The sequence below is a fragment of the Danio aesculapii genome, chromosome 19 (genome assembly GCF_903798145.1).
Source record: "Danio aesculapii chromosome 19, fDanAes4.1, whole genome shotgun sequence".
Taxonomy (NCBI): domain Eukaryota; kingdom Metazoa; phylum Chordata; class Actinopteri; order Cypriniformes; family Danionidae; genus Danio; species Danio aesculapii.
Window position 1 is genome coordinate 33,153,817 of NC_079453.1, and position 19,791 is coordinate 33,173,607.

The 19,791-nt window shown below is 35.6% G+C and overlaps 1 protein-coding gene across 4 annotated transcripts in view; it reads left to right on the forward strand.

Annotated features, from left to right (window-relative positions):
• The first annotated feature begins 358 nt into the window (after positions 1-358).
• The window catches only part of tpd52 (tumor protein D52), a 36,346-nt gene continuing 16,913 nt past the window's right edge, over positions 359-19,791 (forward strand). For all 4 annotated transcript variants that reach the window (XM_056479402.1, XM_056479403.1, XM_056479404.1 and 1 more), the window contains exon 1: positions 359-502. In XM_056479402.1, coding sequence (XP_056335377.1) covers positions 484-502 — 19 coding nt within the window. In that variant the 5' untranslated portion in view covers positions 359-483. The remainder of the gene's footprint in view (positions 503-19,791) is intronic.

The window sequence follows — 19,791 nt, forward strand, 5'->3', positions numbered from 1 at the left end:
ATTCGATGTTTTTGTAAAATTGAAACTTGCAGAAATCCTGTCTGAGCTTTTATATCAGCAGCACATAAAGACAATATTTGCTTTATAATCATAGAGAACGCGGATAAAGCTTTTTTTTAATCGGCCAATGGTCATAATCATAACCGTTTAATTAACGCTGGCAAAATTGTAGAAATATAAAATCGCAATATGACAATTATTCGCATACATTTGATTAGCTTATAATTTTTTTACTATTTAACGTTTATTCTAAAGTAATATCTGAGCTTTAAAACCCGTCAGGTGGGACCGCGTGCCCGTCTCTCGCTCTGTTTACATATTTACGTACTGTGCGTCCTGACGTCACAGACGACCCCACCCCATCTCGCGCAGCAGCCCAGGGTTGCAGTGGCAGCTTTGAGCTGAATTTTGAGAGGTTGAAGTGGGAACGCGGGACCGCAAGAATCAGAATAACTCACAACATCAAGAGTCATCAAAGACAGGATGGAGGAGAACGATCAAGGTAGTTGAACTCTTCTGCAAATGTGATGTGACATGTCGGCACAGATGAGAAATGCAACAAAACTCAACTTTCAGAAGTTAGCTAGCTTGTTTGGTTAGCACAACCAGCAGCTGGTGACAGAATAATGGTTGATTAATTTCATTGATTTCGATGAATATTGATAACGTGACAGTCATTCAGAATAAATATTGACGGGGATTTCTTTCGAGCTTGAGCAGTTTTGCACAATACAATTAGTTCGTCGTGGGCTAATTAATAGTGTTTATAAACACTATGAGGGAAATTAACCGTTACCAGAACACAATAATTTAGTCTGGTAAAATATCTTTGGTGTTTCAGTTGAAAAAAAGTGACTATTTATTTAATTTTCTAAGGTTTAACTTGCAGCATCATTGAACCATATGTTAGCTTTTAACACCTGCAGTAAATGTGATGCTAATGATTCATGCTTTATCCGTTATTTCAATCCTGGGTTTTCATCGTGGCAATTCCGTTAACTGTTATTGATTTTTAACTGTTGTTTTGATTCCTAAACAGATGTCTTGAAAATAAACCATCCACGAGTTATCACAATATGACTTTGAAAATATACTGTATAAAAGGGTGCCATCTTGCTTAATTTGCACCTTTCTAACCTTTCTAACCTTTCTTATAATCTCTTTGTTTGATTCATTACAGTAGTAACGGTATTTGTCATTGTGCCTATGGTCGGATCATCATAGGATAATACTGTATGTGTCGCGTCTACAGATTACAATGTAAGATTCAATGTGATCTGTTTCTTCTGATATAATCTGGCCAGTTTACGTTACTGTGTAAAAGTTTACCAAAACTATCATTGTTGTGTTTTTATCTCACAGTTCAACGTATTTTAAAATTGTGTTCAAATGTCTGGTGTGGATGTTATAATCCTGTGAGCAAATTCATATATACCTATTTTTTTATCAGTTTAGAATTTATTTAATTTTACTTGATTAATTTAATGAAAAATGTCAACTGGTCTAAGGATTGTTGGATATGAGATTTCAGTCATCAGTTGTCAGTTAGAGCATTTGTTAGATAAAATAGCGAATTGGTTCCATGTTTCTGACATTTTTATATAGCCAATTCATTTTTATGCAACAAAACACCAATTTATTTACTTCAGAAGTTAAGTTATAGTGTAAGCTAAGTTATAACCCTGATTTTTAATTAGAGCAAATGAAAACATTTTTTAAACTTACCATTCTGCTCATTGTCTGCAAAAATAAATAAATAAATGAAAATTTGATATTTCTCCTAAATGAAAGAAATGTTATTAATCATTAGAAAATAATAAAATGGTAGCACTTTACAATATGGGAGTAACGGGACATAGTTAATGTTAGTTAATGTACACTGCTTAGCATAAATGACATGAGTACACCCCATTTTGATAATGAAATTTCTCAGTGAATATAGTTACTTAACATCTTAAGACATAATAAGATAATATATTTAAATTCAAGCAAATTATTACAAATTGCAAAATTTCAATTAAATTTTATGTTTTTTTTGTTTGTTTGTTTAGATTTTTTCCTATTTAAAATCTTTTTTTAATATTATATTAACTTAGGTGTACTCATTTTTGGACTGCTATCATTTATTTTTGTTCGATTAGCTCCAGATTAAGCTTCAGTACTGACTAATCTAATGTATATACACAATCTATATTTTAGAAAATATTAATTTGAAAAAGACATCTGTGTGTGAAATGCTGAGCACTGTATTTACTAACATAAATAATGCTTGTACAGCATTTATTAATCATACTTCAACAAGCACAACGCATCAATGTTGTGCTTGTTAACATTAGTTAATGCACTGTGGGTTAACATGAACTCAGAATGAACAACTTTATTTTCATTATCTAACATTAGCAAAGACAAATAATTACCATAATACATGTATTGTTGATGTTAGTAGTATATACATTAAGTAACATTAAATATGTGTTCAGTATTGCAAATTTATACCAATAAAACAAACATACCTGCATTCCGTTGCCTTGTACTTGTACATGTGTGATGACAATAAATTGAATCTATTCTAATCTAATTATAATTTTACCCAAACCATACCCAATAAATTCATTCAATCAAGAGAAATTTGAAATTTGCTAATTATAAATATCATCGCTGAATTAATGCTTCAAGTTTTTGTCAAATTTCAAATCTAGATAATATTAGGATCACCACAGTTAATTCATAATTGATTGCCTATTAATTTCATATTAATATTTAATAGTTGCTATTTAAAATAATCATTCAACTTTAATGCATTGCTCATTTTTCGACTACAGAATAATGACATGGCAAATATAGTGCACAGTCTTTTTGTAATAAATAAAGTCATGGTCCACTCAACTCCGCCCAGCTCCCTGGATCTAAGCGGCCTGTTTTCTCTCATCCCTCCTGGGCTGCACTGAGTCGATGAGCAGCCTCTCCAGGAGCCAGAGCCTTCCTGTCTGAATCTTCTGTGTTCCTCCCCTCATCTCTCTCATGCAGGGCCGCCATCTGCTCATTCTGTGTGGCCATGTCTCTCTGTGTACGCTCTCTCCCTTTGCATACATTTGTGTGTGTATGAGCAGCTCACACGTGTGCTTTGAATCGTTTTTACACTCGTTTGTTGTTGGCAGTGAATCGGGTTTCACAGTTGGAAAACAAATGAAGAGACAGAAAAACAGAGTTTGACAAGTGCATGTGTGAAGGGAATAATGGATATCAGCTTTTGTTTTATATATATGTATTTTTTGTCAGTTATAACCTATAAACACAGATGCAGGATGTTGCTGCATGATTGGCTGTGATTTAGAAGATGGATGTGGAAAAATGTTTCTAAAACAATTCATCATTTTAAACAATCTCATGGTCAGAACATGCTGTAAGTCTATTGGCTCCCTCTGCGTCTCGTGACCAATCGCCTCACGCTAATGTGTTGAAGCATCTTTTTTAATCAGAGGATATCAGCAATCGGGAGCTGGGAGCAATAAATACGGTACATGTGGCTTCACTTTTATTTGCTTGTTGCTTATTTATGTTTATAGGTGGGAAGTTTTGGGGTTACGTGCTCCAAAACAGTGGTCCCCCACCCCGGTACCGGTCTGTGGATCAATTGGTATTGGGCTGCTCAAGAAATCATTAATTATTTCCGTTTTACTTAATATCTGAGCCTGAAGGATCTTTTAATTTGAAAAATGAACGTATTCTCTCGCAGACACCTTTGGAAAGTTTCTTTGCAAAAGGGAAAAGGCCCAGTGAAGGACCCGCAAACTGCAAAGAAATGGATCCACAACCCATTTGTCAGCAAATCTGTTGAATCCAGCGTGTCTGTGCAAGAAAAAGATCAACTGCTGGAGATCGCAAATGACGGAGGCCTTAGGGGCTGTTCACATATTATGTCTTATATACACATTTAGGTAGACTAATTATCTCTGACAAATACAGAACACCCAAACACTGCAGCGCTTTGTAATTTTCTCTATAAATAAAACTTGCATCAGAGTTGCAGCAATGTTTTGTCAGCTTGTCATCCTCTGAGAAAACAGAGACAACGCCTAGCAATCTATGTACACCCCTCCCCCCAGGCCGTGGTAAAATTGTCAAGTGATGACCGGTCCACGGTGATAAAAAGGTTGGGGACTACTGCTCCAAAATATTTCTGAAAGTACACGTTTATGATTTGTATTTTGTAAATACTTGTGAACAAATGAATGTGTGTGTGAATGAGAAAGTGTATGGGTGTTTTTCAGCACTGGGTTGCGATTGGAAGGCCATTTGTTGCCCAAAAAAAAAAACATATGCTAGAGCAATTGGAGGTTCATTCTGCTGTGGCGATCTTAGGGACTAGAGGGATTTGACCAGGCGTCAATATGTGAAGGGAGTCAGGAGTGAGAATATTTTGGTTTTCGAATGCCGTTCGACATTGTTTTTGTGAGCCTTTTTTATTAAAGTATTGGTTCAAGAACGTATTAGACACCAGTACCGTTTTAAAATCAATTTGGCACTGTCATTGTAAAAAAAACACATGCCAGGCCTGGGTTATTGATAGATGAATGACCTTTAAATAAAAGTGTAATTTGGATTATTTAGACATCCTTGAAAATTATTATATGGTGTTAAGGGTAACACTTTACAATAAAATTTAATAGGTAATGATACTTAATGTATTTTTCTAACATGAATAAAAAATAAATATTTATTCATCTTTGTTTACACTGTTTAGATTTTTGTCAGCATTAGTTAATGAATTCTAAGTTGTTTGTTATTAGTTCTTGTTTACTCACAGTTACCTAAATCATGTTAAAGGGGTAGTTCACCCAAAAATGAAAAGTTACTCACTATTTACTCACCCTCAAGTGGTTCTCTTTATGAGATTTCTTTTTCTGTTGTACACAACAATGTGAAATGTTTGAAGCCTGTAACCATTGACTTCAATAGAAGGAAAAACAAATACTATGGAAGTCAGTGGTTACCTGTTTCAAACATTTTTCAAAATATATTCTTTTGTGTTTGGCAGATCTTTTGACAGTTTAATGACTGTAAGTAATGTATTTACTGAGTAAGTAATGACTAAATTTCAGTTTTGAGTGAACTATCCCTTTAACAAACACCACCTTGAACTTGATTAATGTATTAGTAAGTGTTGAACTATGATTAATAAATCCTGAACACGTATTGTTCATGTCAGTAAATGCATGAACTAATGGAACCTTATTATAAAGCGTGGCCATTTTAATTCTGAGTTCGGCTCCACAGTCACCAGTTGCTCATGTTTACTCAGGTAGATCTGCACACTGTTCTCTTTTTGCTGTCATGGCAACATAAAAAAATAAAAAGTTGAAAGACTAACAGAACTACAGGGAGGAATGAGGAAGCCGCAATAAAATCCTCTAAAGCCTGGTGTTGCTGCTTTTGGTCTTGATTTAAATGTGATTGTTGCACTCTTTGATGGAGTCTGTGCAGTATACTATTCAGCATCTCAAGGTTGAAAGATTGCATGACTGCCAAAAGCTATAGCAGACAATTCTTTTGATCTCAATGGTGGAAATTTCCACTGCTGGTGTTTGTTGGTGTGCTCCAGCCTGCATGTTATGACAGTTATGCTGCTACTTCCCCATCTTTTTGATGCCAGTTTGCTGGAAGGAAACATCAGAGCTCAAAGTGGAATGTTCAATTTGTGATGGTTCAGGTCGTTTTTCACATATGCTTGTGAAGTGGCACAGGATGATATCTATGTTTTTTCTCCTTTAATTTTAAAGCAGGAATTTCAGATATTACTAATACTCCAATTTTCTCATTCTTCTCTAAGGCTTGTAGCTGCATGTTTGTCATTCTTTGCTCTGTCTGGTTCTGCCGGCAGTGTGTGTACATGCGTGCAACTCTTTTAAACATTGAAAATTAGAATAATAATGTTTCTTGAACATAATGTTTCTTAAAATAGATTATTTTCCGCAGTTAAGGTTTTAAAATAAAAGTATTTAGATTTTGAAATCAGCTAACAAAAATGAATATCAATATTTATCTTTAGACTGTATTTATCCCAAACATTGGTAAATGGCGTCTTTAAGAAGTCTTTGTATCAAACAAAAGTATGCAAATCCCCTAAATTTTTAATTTGTTTTTCACAAAAAGCTATTGTGAATTTTCTTTAATGTTTATGGTACTTGACCAACCCTCACCGGCCACTTTATTAGGTACACCTTACTAGTACCAGGTTGGACTCCCCTTTGCCTTCAGAACTGCCTTAATCCTTTGTGGCATAAATTTAACAAGATACTGGAAATATTCTTCAGGGGTTTTGGTCCATAATGACATGATAGCATCATGCAGTTACTACAGATTTGTCTGCTGCACATCCATGATGTGAATCTCCTGTTCCTCCACATCCCAAAGGTGCTCTATTGGATTGAGATCTGGTGACAGTGGAGGCCATTTGAGTTCAGTGAACTCATTGTCATGAGTGCTGCAGTGCTGTAGCCCATCCACGTCAAGGTTCGATGTGTTGTACATTCAGAGATGTTCTTTTGCATACCTTGGTTGTAACGAGTGAATTTGAGTTACTGTTGCCTTTATATCAGCTCGAACCAGTCTGGCCATTCTCCTCTGACCTCTGGCATCAACAAGGCATTTGCACCCACAGAACTGCTGCTCACTGGATATTTTCTCTCTTTCGGATCATTCTCTGTAAACTCTAGAGATGGTTGTGCGTAAAAATCCCAGTAGATCAGCAGTTTTAAAAATACTCAGACCAGCCCGTCTGGGACTAAAAACTATGCCACGTTCACCTTTCATCCGCATTCTGATGCTTGGTTTGAACTACAGCAGTTCGTCTTGACCATGCCTAAATGCATTGAGTTGCTGCCATGTGAATGGCTGATTAGAAATTTGCATTAGTGAGCAGTTGGTTCTAATAAAGTGGCCGGTGAGTGTATATAAGTGCCTTTTTGGAGTTTGACATCTGCTGGTTTACTTGCTCTTTATTACAAAAGAGCAATAAGCAATATTCTGTGTTTGTATGGCTTTATTGAACCAAACATATGTAAGTAATTCATTAAATTATATTGATAAATCCTCGGAAAACAATACGTATATGAACTTGGACGTTAAATCTGACTCTTCAAGCATTCTTCCACACCAAACTAATAATATTTTAATTAGATATATTGTAAATGTTGTGTTTTAGTTGTGATCTTCTGGTTGTAAACTTTCTAAACGTGAAGTTCTTTAATGCAATAGTACACATTTCAGCAACAGACGGTTATGTGATTATGCAAGATCTTCCTGAAGCATCTGTGTGAATCTCACAGGTCTCTAGGATCACTTTTCACTCACAGTTTGATTGTAGTAATAGAGCCCTGCTCTAACTGTTTCCAAAACAAACATTTAGACCATTAATTCAGCTAGTTATTTTCTTTTGTGTCACAATATAGGTTAACAGTTGTGGCTGTATTTCAAATCTGTGATTTGTTGAATTTATTGTATTTTTTTTAGAACTGACTGAGAGCTTTGGCCTAGTGGAGGTGTAGGCTAACATTGCACTGAGGGGAGAAACTTAAGGCGTCTTTGTGACCCTCAAACCCTCCAAACTGGGGCAATCTCAGTCATGTGATCGCACAGACTATTTTGTACAGCCAGTCTTGAAGGGATAGTTTGTCCAAAACTGCACATTTCACAGGTCGCTTGGTGATTTCCAAAAATCAAATAAGTTATTCAACTATTACAATTAGCATGTGTAATTCATAAGCAATCCATAATAACATCTTTAAGCAATTTCAATGGAATCTTTTTCTATTAGATTATCATAAGGTTAGATTATTGACATCTAAATCAGATTAAACCTTCAGTTGCAGCAGATCAATTTTATGGCATCTTGTTAATATTTCAAATACCTTTTTACAACTCGTAAAAAGCGAACATAAAATAAAATTTATACAGGTCAAGACTGAATTGTCGGTGAGTGGCGGTCTCCAAAACAAAAATCAAGAATAAACTTTTTGCCCACCGATTACACTAGGTGAGATTATTGTTGAAATTAAACAAATTAATAAATGACTATAAACGTGATATGGTTGGTAGACCATTGCAATTTTTTGTTTTCAAGATGCTTGTGTGTGAATATAGACCTAATATTGTGTGTGCACCATTGTGTGCAATGTTTTATGTTTATAACCACCTCTGATGATAGTGGGGTTCATGAGTCACTAGTAGGGATGCATGATCTATCTGCGGGCATATCGATATCAGCCGATAAATGCTTTGTTTAATGTTATCTTTATCGGTCCGATATCAAAATTAGGCCGATATCTTTAAGGCGATAGATTACAAAATTCTACAGAACTGCCTGCCTCATGCATGAGTGGGTTGAACCTGTTCGGACGTGCCCAGTGCATTATAACAGAGCTTTCCTCACATTGTTTCTCAGGAAAAATATTAATTGTATAAACATAATAGCAGCGATGCACATGTGCCAAACTCATTGGGTTGCTTGTAATGTAATATGATTATTTGTTCTTATCAATGTGTTGCTTGCCATGTGTTGTTGATGTAAGATAGTAAGATTCATTTTACTTGTTAATTAAATCCCATCAACAGTCAAGTTGCATGTTGACTTGCTGTGCGAAGAAAAGGAAATGATTTATTTTTGGCATGCTGATTATGTGAAACTGTGTATATACAGTAGGTCTATATAATCGCCTTGCAATTTAGATTTAAAAAAAAAAATTTATTTGAGTAGGCCATTGGAAGACTTTTATGAAGTTTTTAAAATGAAATTGGTTGAAAAACATAACACTTTGAAATATTTATACTTACTGGCTTAGATATCGGTTATCGGCCTCCAAATCTTAGAGTTATCGGTTATCGATATCGGCCAAAAACTCCATATCTGTGCATTCCGAGTCACTAGCATTGTTATTTTGGGGGTGCTGGGATGGAAGTTAGGGAATCCCTGATTTATGGTGTACTTAATTTTTTTTTTTCTTAACATTAAAGAATTTTTTTGCTGAGACGCCAATAATTATTTGATTTTGCTTATTAATGTTTTTAATTTTTGACTCACAAAGAGCCAAGCTGTTGACTTGAAGTAAATTTACAACAAATACAATTTTTGCGGTGAACTATGCCTTTAAGATTGTACATTTCAGTTGTATTGGCCAAAAATAAGGTCCTACCTACACCATGTCAGTAACATGTTTCGCTAAAATTGACCCGATTTTTCACATTAGTTGTGCTTTTGTCAAATCTGGTTCTCTTTGAAGTAATTTAGTTGTGCTCTTCTTCTACCCTGTTTTCTTTGGTCGCCTATTATTCCCTCTAACATACGCCTGTGCAGGCTTCTAGAGTCGCCCTGTGTCCCATGATTCTCATTTTGTTCCAATCACGGGACTCGATGCGCTTGGAATAACCCAATAATTGATTGGACGCTGTGGTTCATTAGGTGCTTCAAACGTCCTCTTTGTTTCTTTATATGGGTGTTTATGTTCTGCAGCTCTTTGAGTTTAAATGCGAGTCATACGAAATCAAGTTTACAAGGGTTCCTGATGTCGAAGAGGCACAAGCCCATCAACAGGCTTGTCCAAAATGAGGTTATGGGATTCCTTGTCTGTCCCATTATTGGCATTGTGAAGATCACAGGCGCCCCATGTGGGTTCATGAGGATGTTACTGGGCTGAAGGTAGCAGGTTTAACAAACGGGTTTACTCAAAACGAATGCGTGATTATTGCTTATTTCCTCTTTTATGTAATACTTCTCATCTTTTTCTAAAATAGGAAGTCGGACATTCCTTTTTTAATTGAATTTCTGTTTTGTTTACACAGTTTTTTTTTAAAGTGTCATGTATCCTAGTTGTCACACAATTAGCATTCATGCATTAAGCAGCATAAAGCTTTTTATCATCAAAGTAGCTTAGATAAAAGAACAAAAGCACTTTACCAAATAAAGAAAAACAAAGACAATTTGTAATCTATACATTATCAGGATTATTAGATGTGTAAAGGGGATTCAAGAGTCAATAAGAGAAATGTATGGTGAAGTACAAGTCTCTGTGTGCGTGTTTGATAATGTGGATTGGATTATGGGTGGTTAAAATGAGGGGGTGGGGGTGAAGAAAAATTGCTGTTATTTTACTACAAGTTATTATATATAGATGCAGGTCACATTTTTTTCAATAGCCCGACCACTTTAAGAGTCAAAAGAACATACAGCAGGGTTTCTGCAGATTTCACCAAGTCAAATAAAAAAAATTTGAAGACCTTTTTAAGACCATCAAGAATGATTTATAGACTTGGATAGCGCTAAACACTAAGGTTTATGGCCCAGTAGATATTTTTACTTAGCTGATCAAAAACAAATTCTAATTTAGTTATTTTTTAGCCACATATTTTAAATAATGTGTCAAAACTGTTTCAAAATAAAAACTTTATGTATGCACAACAAATGTGTTGAATTGATTGGGCAGCTTTACATAAACAAAGGAAAATTAAGACCCGCTTAAAACGATTTAAGACCAACAAGACAATAGTTCAGTAAATTTAAGACTTTTTTAAGGCCTAAAATTTAGTTTTTGAAATTTAAAACATTTTAAGACTTTAAGGGTGCTTTCACACTAGCACTTTTTGGTCTGCACCTGGGTTCATTTGATGTCAAAGTACAGTACGTTTAGCTAGTGTGATTGCCGTCTTCTGAACTTTGGTGCGCACCCGTGAACCGTACCCGAGTAAGCCTGAAAGAAGTGGTCTGGGGTACAGTTCACTTCTGACATGAATGCAATTGTATGAAATAACGGAAGTGAACCGGCAACTGTACAACAAACTTTTAGTTTTCATAACGTTCATTCGTGTGTGTATGTCTGTGTATTACCTACCTTGGTGACAAGCGGGAATGACCCAGTGCAAACAGTGATAATGTCTGCTTGTCTCCACCAAAAACAACTTCTGCAGACATTGTGTGATGTTCTGAGCATTTTTAATGTTTTTGCGGCAGATAGATGCAAAGGGGCTCTCTGTATTTTGGCTTTGGTAAAAAAGGAAAAAGATTCAGTTAAAGCAGAATGACCATGATATGCGGACGTCTCCATTTTGTCGCTTTGCTTTCGTGGCCGTCATCTAGCAACAGCTATACACAAAACAGCAGCTTGATCATGCAAGCGTACCGCGGTTCAGAAGGAAAAAAGACTGTGTGAACACAAACCAGCTGAGGGGGGCAATCGAACTTGGGTTCGGACCAGGCATTCAGACCAAGTGTGGAAGCACCCTAAGGCCCCGTTTACACTAATGCGTTTTAGTTGAACGGAGGTGTGGGTGCAGACATTCGCCTCTCTGATTGGGGCTTTTTCCTTAATATAGTAGCCTACACACAGTTCAGTCCTACATCCTCGTCTTGTAAGTTCAGACTTTGATATGGAAAACAGACTCCCGAGGACATGTCGGGTAAATGTACTTTATAACCTTATTCGCATCATCCTGGATACGTACGTTGTTTCACTTAACAATAAAATGAAAACATGATATAAGGAACTGCTATTTTCATTTTTATATTAACAGCTTAACAGACAGCAGAAATGTTGAGGCGTTGTGCTGCATATATTAGCATCATCTTGTATTTATACCAAAACGGAACCATTAACATAACTGCCTCCTTTCATTTTCATTGAAAATACGGAACATACCCCCTCTTTTTCTGAATATCAGTTTTACTAATCAATAATGGCCATTATAAAAGTATACCGAACAATAATAATACATTATAGGAAATAAAGGCAAACAATGAGTCAATATACAGAATGCATATGTACGTGGTTACATTAATTATTAACTTATATTTGCGCTCAGCCAAAACACTTTACCTGAAAACAAGTAATAGATTCAAAAGACCAAAGTCAAGGAATATGTCATTAGATATAGACAACAAGATGAAATAAATATCACGTTAAACAAATATAGTGAGATTGGATTCATCCTTGATGAACAGTCCGACGAGCACAGCTCTCATCTGGCTAGATATGCTGCAGCGCATGCCAAAGTGTGTGTGTGGTGACGTGATGTGTGTTTTCAGTGGTTTGGTGTGGACAGAGAGTTGTTCAGAAACGCTGAGTGAAACGCTAGTGTGGACGCAGATCGAACGCAGTTTTAAAACAAAAACGCATTAGTGTAAACGGGGCCTAAGGCCTCTTGGACACCGTGATACAGGCAAAACATAAATACCCATATGACAATCTGGAATGTCAGCTTCTTAATAAAAAAACCCATATCTATAGGAAAAGTCAGTCTTCCCATATTAAGTTTGACCTATTTATAAAAGTTTCATTCAATTATTCATTCATTCATTTTCCTTAGTCTCTATTTCAGAGGTCACCACAGTGGAATGGACCACCAACTATTCGAGCATATGTTTTTCGCAGTAGATGCCCTTCCAGCTGCAACCCAGTACTGGGAATCACCCATACACACTACTTCACACACAGACTCGTACACTACTGACAATTTATTTAATTCACCACTGCGTGCCTTTGGAATGTGGAGGAAACAAACGTGAACACAGGGAGAACATGCAAACTCCACACAGAAATGCCTACTGGGATTCGAACCAGTGACCTTCTTGCTTTAAGGCGACAGTGCTACCCACTGAGCCACTGTGCCGCCCCAGAATCACAGTTTCAGGGCAATTAATAAAAAAAAACTAATTTTCATTTTTGAGTGAACGCTCCCTTTAATTTAAGACTTGTGTTTTAGCTACTTGAAAAACGTTGAAGTTTTTGCAAAGTGGGTTTGTGCCTTGATGATAAAACCCTCTGACATTGCACAAGGCCCCTCTAATGTGCACGAAAAAAGGGATTTGTCTGAACTTGCCAAAAGATGGCGAAGTGTTGATGAAAATTCATGGTGTTAGTTTTGTGTGAAAACGATTTGGGATCCAAAGCACTGTTAATTAAATTCCTTTTGTCGCTGGTTGCAGATTGTGTTCAAGTCTCTATTTGAACATCTGCGTGCTTTTATTGTGCAATTTAGTCTGGATGGAAGCCAACAAGGACTTTGGTGAAAGACAAATATCCGGGTACCCACCTGCGCAGAGACATCAAGGTTCTGTCATCCTTGATGTGTGAAGCGAATGTGGTTTGGGTGATAATTGACGCTCATGCACATATACACAAGCGCACATGTGTGTTTGTCACTGCTTGGCTCTTGTACGCCCATGTGAATTCAGCTGAATAGAGTCTCTGTGACTCCGGTTATAACCTGATTCTTTGTTTTTCTGACTGTTCTGGCTGATCTCTGCTGGAGAAAGCAGACCCATCCCACGTCAGACAACCAGCCTGGGAGTAATGTGTAATTCCAGCTCCTCAGGGACAAAGCTGTACGCAGGGTGTGTTATAGATTGCATGTGTGTGTATTTTAAAACCTGGGGAAATGAAAACTGGATTGGGAAAAGAAGCATGTCTGGTTTTTCTGCACCACCAGTGGCACCAAAGGAAATTCCTATGATTTTTATTAGCTATTATATTAATGTGGCAATATTTGAGCCTGCTTTTTATTTGACATTTTGTCAGTTGTGTTATAGTACATCTGATTTAAAATTCACTAGCAAAATGTTATTAGATTTGATATCACCACAGAGTATCATTATTGGTTGAGATTGTGGTGCTGTATGAAGCTTCTTAAACAAACGGAGCCATGGAAAAGGTGCTTACACTCTCCGTAGCCATGTGCTGGTAACTCAATTCTGGCTGCTTCAATAAATATTTACTTTTGGCAGTATTTGTGTCAATGTACAGTTTAGATTGGTAGCCTTGAAGTTTAAATTTACAATTAATTTTTTATTTCAATCTTGCATTTTTTTTTCATTTTTTTATGAGTGGTTTATCTATTTATATATTTTTTTACACCTAGTTTTTTATAACATTTTTAGAAACATATAACCAGTGGGAACAAAACAAACAAACCAACAAACAAAAAATAATAATACATACATACAAACATGCATGCATACATTACATACATACATACATATATTGCCCCCTGAATTATTAACCCCTCTGTTTATTTTTTTCCCCCAATTTAAGGGTGAGAAGATTTTTTTTAACACATTTCTAAACATTATAGTTTTAATAACTCATCTCTAATAACTGATTTATTTTATCTTTGCCATGATGACAGTAAATGATATTTAATTAAAATGATACTTTTAAAGGCTCAACTAGGTTAATTAGGTTAACAAGGCAGGTTAGGGTAATTAGGCAAGTCATTGTATAACGATGGTTTGTTCTGTAGACTATCAAAAAATATATAGCTTAAACTAATAGGGCTAATAATTTTAACCTTAAAATGGTTTTAAAAAATTTAAAAACTGCTTTTATTCTAGCCGAAATAAAACAAGTAAGACTTTCTCCAGAAGAAAAAATATTATCAGACATACTGTGAAAATTTCCTTGCTCTGTTAAACATTGTTTGAGAAATATTTAAAAAAGAAAAAAAAATCCAAGGGGGCTAATAATTCTGACTTCAACTGTACACTAATACATCCGTTCCACATGTATAACTCTATACATAAAAATATTAAATTAACCTCATCAAGAAAATAAATAGAATAAGTGTAAAATAAAATATAATAAAAGGTTGCCAAACATATTCTCGCTATGATGCTGTGATAACCTCTAGAATTAGGTAAATGTTAAATTAAAGATAATTATTTTGTCGTTGTGGAGAAAGCCAGCCATTTGCTCCAATTTTCTTTTCAAAAATCTCTATTTGTAATCGAAGTGCATGTGTTGTTTTTTCCATTTCCTCAACTTTACTCAATTATTTTGAACAATTCATCTTTAGTTGGTGGGTCTTCTTTGTAGCATTTCCGGGTTATAACGTTTTTACTTGTTGCCAAAAATATCTTAAATATCTATACTCCTTTTCAAGTTGAATAGGAATATCTCCTAGATAAAGTACTTCGAATGATCTAGGAGAATGAAGATCAAAAATATAATTGGCGGAGTGCACAGTTTCCCAAAAACTGTTCATTCTTGAGCACTGCCAGAATATATGTGCATGATGTGCCTCTTCTACCCCACAGTTCCTCCAACAAGGATGAGGAGTCCCTGATTGTAATGATTTAATTCTTGGTATAATAAAATATCTAAACAAGTTTTTCCAACAAAACTCACGCCACATTCTTGATCTTGTTGAGGTAGGTGGGTCGGCACATATTTTAACTCATTAACCCATCAAATTAATGCCTACTTCCTTTTCCCATTTTAATTTTACATAGTCTGTTGAGAGTCCTCTAGATTTACCTAATGCTCTATAATTTAGAAATTGTTTAAGTCATACTTTTCTGTGTCTGAATGAAATTCTGAACAAACCGATTGTTCCAATCCACATCCTGTATTTCTTTCATATAATAGTCCCGCAACTGTAAAAATCTAAGTAGATCTTGGTTCATAAGACCAGTCTTATCCATCACCTATGTGACAAAACACAAACAAGGAAAACAAAACAACAACCTAAAAAACTGGGCCAAGAAAAGAAAACATACCTCTGCTATTAGATTTTGTAAATAATTGATTAACAAAAGGCTCACCTTCTAATAAAACATGTAAAATCTGCATTTGGTTCTACCATTATTACATCTTTAAATCAACACTTTCTTTTAAAATTGTATAAAAATGTTAATGTGACAGTAGGGCTGAACTATATGTTGTTTGGGCATCGATATCGCAATGTGTGTATCTGCAATAGTCACATTGCAGGGTTAGATTATTTATTAATGATATAAAAAATTATTTATACAATGATGAGGGCCATGTTATTTTACATTTGATTGTTCAATCTCTTTTACACTCCCCAGGAAACCTTTCTGTCATATTTATATATGCTTGTAATTTATTATATTTTATGCAGATGCAATGTCAGATTTTTCCAATATCGTGCAGCCCTATTTGACAGTCTGTGACATCATCAAAGGCACCAAAGCAAAGTGACTTTATTGCACCTAAATATTTGATTATTTCACCATTTTATGGTGTGGAAATTTGGTACGAAGACACATTTAAATTTGTGTTGCTGATTTTTAGTTATTATTTTATTTATTTAAATAGAAATCAAAAATAGAAAGAGTTGCCAGGCACCACTAGTTAAATAAATGAAGACCCTGTAGCTAAAGCGGCACTTCTAGCAAGTTCTATTGATTATATTGATCTCAATCATAGCTTATTCCCTTCCTTTTTAGCAAGATGTCAAACAGTGTGACAAACCATCATCATTCAGCATTCATCATTTTTTTGTCTCGTTCTTACAATTATACTTGCATTGTGGGGCACCACATCAAAAATGATTCCTGAAATGGCTACATGACAGCTTCACATTCAAAACCTTCAGTTTTTATAATTTTTTTAATAGCGGGTTATAACCTCACAAAAATGTATTAAAAGGTAAGTGATTTATAACAGAGTGAAGTTCTCTGTAATCGTAGTAGTGCTGTGCATTATTTGTTTAACCCTTTAAGGTTACATGCTGATTGACTGGCTGGGCTGTGCGGTGCGTGAGGCCAGCAAACACGACGTAGCTTTTCTCAGGAAAAAATCCTAGAGGAAACACTGACTTGTTTTGCTATATAAATTATTGTTACACTGATATTTTAGTGGGTGTGATCTGTGAATACATGACAGTCATCATTTTTCGGTCTGGAATTTTTTGATTTTCAATGCTTTAAGTTATTTTGTCTTTCACTCATTCCACTGTACAGCAGAGGATGGGATTATATCACAATGTGATGTTAGTGACATCTCGCATGTTAGCCTTTAGCTATCTCCACTCCACATATCTTGCGCTTCCCTGAATCCATTTTAACCTGCGTGTGTGATGGTTTGTGCAGCTGGTGTGTATCTGAAGCACTGCAAGCCCTTTTGTAATGGATTAGCGCTGTAATCTGGGCCACCACAGATTACAGCTTCCTTTTGTGGGCTTGCCCTAGTGTCACATGACCAAATGGATCTTCATTCCCCATGGATGATAAGATGGATGGAGGGGGCTGAGCATGAGCTAGTCCTGACACAGGAATAGGAGAAGATGATTGCTTTTTTTTAGATATTAGGAATAGCGAAAATCTGACTTTTTTATACTGGATAATCAACAATCCCTATGAGGGCCGTAAGGGGGAGTGTCGGATCGTGACAGAAATAGAACACTCCGGAGAGGTAACTTATTAACATATTACCGTCATTGTCTCAGGCCGGACATCATGTGAGGATCTGCAACACTGGCTCAAATCCTCAACACTGGCTAAAGCATAGGACAATCAGCTCAGTGATCCATACGCACACAGTCACATGCAATCACTTAGTGTCCCGGGAGCTTCCTGTTCGCGGGAAGCATGGAGGAGCCCGTCGAAGACTACAAGTCTCCGTTCAACTTTGAGCAGGGAGTGAACACCAGCTACCTCTACCTTTCGCCCAAAGAGAGTTTCACTCCCCCTGGCTCACCGGTACCACCACTCAGAGGTAACCGTGTTTGTTCAGGTGCCGAGTAGGTGTGTGTTTGTGTGTTTAGGTGTGGACTGGTGTTTGTCACAGTGTAACCGAGGCAGAGAATGGGATTGAATGTACCGGAGAGCCCTCTTTCTGTCAAGTGCTGATGTTTGGAACAAAAGTGACCATCAGGAGCAGATGCTGCTCAGATGGAGAATTGTCTCAGAAACACCAGCATTTACTGTACTTTAGCCATTTGTTAATGGATAATCACATTTTTTGTAATATTTTAGTTATTTGTGGATATTTTATTTAACAGATTAATTTTGTTTGTGTGTTTGTCTGTTTGATTTTGCATGTTCATGTGCCATTGACATCCCCTTCAAATGCAAAACTATCATAAGTCCTGTCAAGTTAAATATGGTTTAATTTTTCCCTATGTAATAACTGAAAATATTAAACTGAAATAATTGGGCACTTCGTTAACAAAACTATACAAAAACTCTTCATTTGTAATGCAGGTAAAGTTAGCACAGGGCACTTACACAAATACACAAATACTTACACAAATACTCCAGACCATGTGAGACCCAAATTTGATTTTGGCCTGGACTTGGATATTGCAAAGACATTCAAACACTTTTCACCCCACATTATGTTAGTTAACATGTAAATTGCCAATATTACAATTATTTTCTTTTTCAAATATTTGGATTTTTTCACAGTATCTCCTATAATATTTTTTGTTCTGGAGAATGTCTTATTTGTTTTATTTCGGCTAGAATAAAATCAGTTTTTAATTTAACAAACCATTTTAAGGTCAATATATTAGCCCTCTGAAGCAGTACTTTTTTCCGATTGTCTACAAAACAAACCATCATTATACAATGATTTGCCTAATTATCTCAACTTGCCTAATTAACCTCGTTAAACTTTTAAATTGCACTTTAATATCTTGAAAAATATCTAGTCAAATATTATTTACTGTCATGGCAAAGATAATATAATTCAGTTATTAGAAATGAGTTATTAAAACTATTATGATTAGAAATGTATTGAAAAACATCTTTTGTTAAACAGAAATTGGGGGGAAATTACAGGGGGGCTTATAATTCAGGAGGGCTAATAATTCAGACTTCAGCTGTATATATTCTGATATTATGTATATTCTGAATAATTTCAACTCTTAAAAGCTAAAATGACTTGCTTCTGAATCATTCTCTGGAGTTTATACTTCATAGCATTATAATGAAAAACAGAAATTAGTTTTGAGATTGGTTATTGATCACATTACATATAACCAACATTTTACTAAAACTGTTCATTTACGCACACTCAAGCCAATCAAGATGTTTTTGCAGTAGAATATCAAATAATACTGGAGCTGACATAACACAACATAAGCTGTCTCTCACTTCAGAAGGACAGGATGCATTCGAAGGGCACTGCGTCATCGCGGCGCGACAAAGACGGTCTCATTTTAAAAGAATTAGAATCCAACCTCAAAATGCATCCTTCGTTTCCCAGGTCATTTCATTTTGCGCTGATAACGGCAGTACGTTTTGAAAAAAAACCTCTGGATTAAATGTATGAATTAGGTTTATTTTACCCTGTAGATCTATTTGGATTTGCATTATAAACATTAAATAAAAATTAAAAAGGTATTGCTTTTTATATAATATATTAAGATTTTAGTTATGATACTCTCAAAATCATTCGGCGTAATCCGCTGATTTTTAACACAATTTTGCGCAGAAATAGCAAAAAATGTCCGCAGATTCTGTCTGGCTGTACCTATAAATTTAAGTGAGTGTTAGATGATGGCAAAAGTAATCTAAAGGTAAAAATAGCACACACAATTAAATACACTCCTGCATATTTTTATATTACATAAACCCTTTTATCAAAATAATAATTATTGCTTTCCTCAAAACATGACCACAAGCAGAACCACAGTGCTGAAGCCTTTAACAAACATTATTTGCATTTGAACTGTCATGCACATGGATGACAAGCCATATAGAATACATCTGTATCTTTAAATTATTCCATGGCCAACAGTGTTTTTGATGCAGTTAAGATGTTAATCACAAAATGGAAAAGCAGTGATCTTAGTTAACAAATTACAAGTGTGTTTACACAGGGCCCTCAATCTCATTATACAGACAGAGAGAGGTCATTGATCTATAGTCTGTGAACCGTCATGGCACATCAGGGTTGGAAATTCTCCTTTATATGGTGATTCGTGAGATGGCAGCCGTTCGTAATCTTGTTAGTGTGAATCTGGAAAACCGTGAGAGGAGCAGAGGACCGATTTGAA